Source organism: Danio rerio, chromosome 18 (assembly GCF_049306965.1).
Source record: "Danio rerio strain Tuebingen ecotype United States chromosome 18, GRCz12tu, whole genome shotgun sequence".
NCBI classification, from domain to species: Eukaryota; Metazoa; Chordata; class Actinopteri; order Cypriniformes; family Danionidae; genus Danio; species Danio rerio.
In genome coordinates this window covers 36,402,408-36,406,923 of record NC_133193.1, presented here as the reverse complement: position 1 = coordinate 36,406,923, position 4,516 = coordinate 36,402,408, and the positions used below count along the sequence as shown (strand labels likewise).

At 36.9% G+C, this 4,516-nt stretch overlaps 1 protein-coding gene across 2 annotated transcripts; it reads right to left on the bottom strand.

Annotated features, from left to right (window-relative positions):
* Positions 1-214: 214 nt before the first annotated feature.
* On the bottom strand, positions 215-4,082 carry olfcq9 (olfactory receptor C family, q9). Of its 2 annotated transcripts, XM_073929787.1 has the most exons (7): positions 3,807-4,049; positions 3,320-3,611; positions 3,006-3,168; positions 2,341-2,480; positions 1,980-2,207; positions 1,705-1,828; positions 215-1,603 (listed from the first exon to the last, which is right to left on the bottom strand). In XM_073929787.1, the coding sequence occupies exons 1-7, from the start codon at positions 4,028-4,030 to the stop codon at positions 690-692; spliced, it is 2,085 nt and encodes a 694-aa protein (XP_073785888.1). In that variant the 5' UTR covers positions 4,031-4,049; the 3' UTR covers positions 215-689. The 2 variants fall into 2 exon arrangements, with proteins under 2 accessions (XP_073785888.1, XP_684341.5); XM_679249.10 differs by having other exon boundaries at positions 245-1,603; positions 2,341-3,168; positions 3,807-4,082.
* Between the last annotated feature and the right edge of the window lie 434 nt (positions 4,083-4,516).

The window sequence follows — 4,516 nt, the reverse complement described above, 5'->3', positions numbered from 1 at the left end:
CATTTGTAAAAAAATAAAAATAAAAAAACCTGTAAAAGACAACTTATATTAATAATATTAATTATTATTATTCATAATTATATGGGCACATTTTGCTACACTTGCTTTTCAGGGATCTTATTCAGAAATATTTAGTGTTTGTTTTCTGCCTTTGTTTCTGTGACTTCTGTTCACTGAAACATTCTAAACACACATAACCTTTATTCTTTTTTTTAATGCAAGTGCAATGCAATGCATTTTTTAATGTGTAGTTAATTTTAATATTAACTAGTAATGGAAACATTTTTAAAGTCTTAATTTAATCTTACAAATGTTGTTAATGTTCATTTGAGCAACGTGTTTTCTGTTTAAGAAACCATTCACTAAGAAACAACTGTTAAAATGAAGATAAAGTTTTAAATGCATTGTGTTCAGAATTATTATGGATTATTGATTTAATAAAAATAAAATACACAATGCAGAACCACCAAACTCTCGGTATTGGCCAATAGCAGTAAACAATCGATTATCGTTTCGGCTGGGAAATTTGCTATCGTAACATCTCTACTATTAAATATGTGTGTCAATCAATGTGTGAGTGTGTGTGTGTGTGTGTGTGTGTGCGTGCACTCTTGTGTATTGATCTGGCTTATTCTTTATTACAAAACTGTTTTTTCTTTGAGAGAATGGTTGACCCCAATAATTTAAAATTAATATTTTTTGGTTTCCCTTCCCATGATGGCTTTTTTAGTGTTTCTTTCTGGATGTAAAATAATTATGTAACACTTTGGGGCAAATATGGCCACCAGCACTCCAAAACTAGAAGCTAAGATAGCAAATATCTCCACAGCCACTGCATATTTTCCTGGAGAGCTCACATATGCTGGAACAAATGCAATCCATACAGCACAGAAGATTAACATGCTAAAAGTGATAAACTTTGCCTCATTAAAATTATCTGGAAGATTTCTTGCTAGGAAGGCTAGTAGAAAGCTTATTGCCGCCAACAATCCTATATATCCTAGCAGCAAAGAAAACCCAGCCACTGAGCCAATGGCACATTCATAGACTATTTTGGAGCGGACATACTGGTTATTTTTATGTGGTGTTGGAGAAGAAGTTGATAGCCAGACAGCACATATTACTACTTGGAGGACTGTGAGGACTAGAACTGTACATCTTTGTTGAGCTGCTCCAAACCATTGCATTGCTCCTTTGCCCTCAGGCCGAGAGGAGTTGAACACAGCTATTACCACCATAGTCTTCACCAGAATGCTGGAGATGCACAGGACAAAACTTATGCCAAACACAGCATGTCTTAATTGACACGTCCACAACTGTGGCTGACCAATGAACAGCAGCACACACAGAAAACACAGTTTAAGTGACAAAAGCAGCAGGAAGCTGAGCTCTGAATTGTTGGCACGTACTATAGGAGTGTTATGATGAAAAGCAAAGATTATCATCACAAGAGCACAGAAGCAGGTTCCTAGCAGGGAAGCAGTGGTCAGAGAGATGCCTAGAGGATCTTCATATGATAGAAACTCTATTTCTTTAGGAACACACTGATCCTTATTAAAATTGGACCAAAATTCATCTGGACAAACTGTGCACTTAATAGCATCTGTTGGTACAAAACTTGTAATTAGTAGATGTTCTCTTAACCTTTGTTCAATTCATTTGTTTATTTCTATAATACAATTTTGTATACAATAATATTCTCACCTGTTGTGTTAGAAATTTCACCATCTCCACATGTCAGGCAGTCAAAACAGCAGACAGGAAAGCCCTTCCTCATGGCTTTTCTGGTGCCTGGGGGACAGCTCTCACTGCACACAGACCGTGGGGCCTGAAAGTGACATCATGCATTATCAGTCATGCCTCTGTCATCTCTGTCACATTATGACAAGCTTGGCTTTTCTAATTGTTGTCATCTGTAAGCTTTGAGTAGTATTTAGACTTAAAATTACCAGAAAAAAAAACATTAAATTTAAGCTTACTTTTTGTGCCTCAAAGTTCCAGTAAATTTCATCCTTATTCAGTCTGAGCACCATTCCTGTTGCCACCTCATCATTTACTACACCAATACTGTGAAGTTTAATTGATCCTTCAGAGCTCGGCTGCCAGTTCAAAACATCATAGATGGCTAGAGCATCTCCATTATTGTCAAATGACACAGGATCCCCAAAGCCTGTGGTAAAATTCACTTTTTTTAGGTAGGAAAGCAGCTGTACAGATTGTAGAGAGGACAGATGTTATAAACACACACACGCACAAACATACATGACATTTAAATGATTATATGGCACATATTGTGCTAATCCATTTTCCATTCCCCTGCACTATACATGTGGGTCTTACCTGCCAGGGTTTTAGATCTGTTATGTCAGCACAGTTTTTTTCGCTGAGTGGTCCTCTCTTCTCTTTACACTGCATTAGGTCATGAAGTGCATGGGCCAGGGCATAAACTGCTTTATACACATTATAAGGTGCCCTCAAACCTGAAACATCAGTGTAAGGTGTGTTTGTGATGCTCAGATCCTCCTGTCCTGTACACACCTTTTTTATTTGTTGCCCAAATGTCTCTTTATCTTCAGTTTCAAAACTGCACCCAAACATGGTCTCCCAGAATATCCTCACTATATTATTTCTTTGGTCACTGTTGGGATGAAGGCGTAAAAGAAAACTATGAAGGCCCTGGATTTCTCCACGCCTAATAGCAATGCCCAACGTTCCCTTCAAAAAGGGCTGGTAATATGGAGTGCGAAATACAGTTGAGGTGACCCAGGCTTCACTCGCTATCCACTGCCTGCCTGTCAAATTCTGCAACACTACCTTGTTCATCAAAGGAATCAATAGGGATGAAGCAGAAAAAACAACCACTACTCTAGCTGTAGAGGCCTGAATTACTCCTATAATGTGATCAATAACTCTGGGGTTGTTATCTTGGGGCAGGATTTCAGAAAAAGCAACACAGTGTCCAAATAACTGCATTTCTTTATGAAAGGACTGAGCTGCGTAGATACCATAGTCATTATTACTGTAGATCAGACCAACCCAGGTCCAGCCAAAATGCCTCATGGTCTGAACCATAGCCCGCACTTGGAAGGTATCACTTGGGATTGTCCTGAAGAAGGAAGGGTACTTTTTCTTGTCACTTAAACAAGAGCAAGTGGCGTAGTAGCTAATCTAATTAGAAAAGATTTAGGGCAGAACAGATGAAAGAAAATGTTAAAAATGTGACAGATGAGACAAAATATGTATACAGACAAAAAAAGACATTTACAAATTCAGCTTTAAATCTACTGTTAAAAAAATATTTTGTTTTTAAGGCTCATACCATAGGCAGCCGAAAAAGCCCCAGAACACTGGAAATTGCAATAGAATGTGTAGATCCTGGATCACCTATGACTCCAATAACTGGTGGTGGGCCTTTACAGTTGAGGTCAGAGATTGTCTCCTCTGTCCCACTTATCAGAGCTGTAGCTGCCCGAAATGCCACTCCAAGCCTTAAACAGTTGTCATAGATCTGGTAACCAAGTGTAATGTTAGGTAGCAGGTTAGGATTGTTATTAATCTCACTGATGGCAAAAACCATTGTTAGTGCTTGCTGGAAGCTTGTCATATAGAAGCTGGAGAAGAAAATTAAAATTTCATTTATCATCATTAGTCACAAAATTACAGTGAACATATGTTATGCCATTAATGATTTTAATTCTGTAAAACAGAAGTATACTAGAGAATGTTGCAACGTATATGTAGTTGGAAAAAAATAGCCATAATAATTCCAAATGAATAATTTTTCAGTAGCTGTGGTCCAGACTCACAGGTCACAGTTTGGTAGTTTTGGCTGTGTTCTGAAGCTTATCTCAGGGTATACTTTCACATAGCTCTGAATCTCAAAAAGACCACCAATGACAAAATCTCCATCCTGGTGCATCCCATTTAATGTAAAATGTCCCTGTTTCTGGCAGGTACCTGAACTAACCATCAAAGTTACACAGATGAAATTACAAGACAGGAACAAACAAAAAAGTAGAATTGCCCACATCCCTCTGTCTTTATCTGTGTGTGTCTCTCTTCACTCAGCTCACTGATTTATCAATAAAGATTGTGTGTGAGACTTTTTTTTTTTTTGGAGAGAGAGAGAGAGAGAGAGAGAGCAGGTGGTGCTATTTCTCTCTGGAAATAACAACATAATGTTTGTCACTTTGTATTCCACTACCTCCCAATCATTATAAAACATTTATTATTCACAATTATTATTATTAGATTACAAGAATTATTATTAAAATGGATTAGTAGACTAATTTTATAACACAGTTAATCTATGTGAATAATTAATAAAAACACTTCAATTATATATTATATATTCAATTATATATTCAATTTATATTAAAAGATCTATTTTACTCAGTTGAAATTGGTAACAGGCGCCGCCATGTGCACTAAAGTAAAGAGATTAGAGCTGCTAGATTGTTGTATGTTAATTCTTCAACTTCTCCCAATATACAATTAAGTTGCTATTTAACGGGCA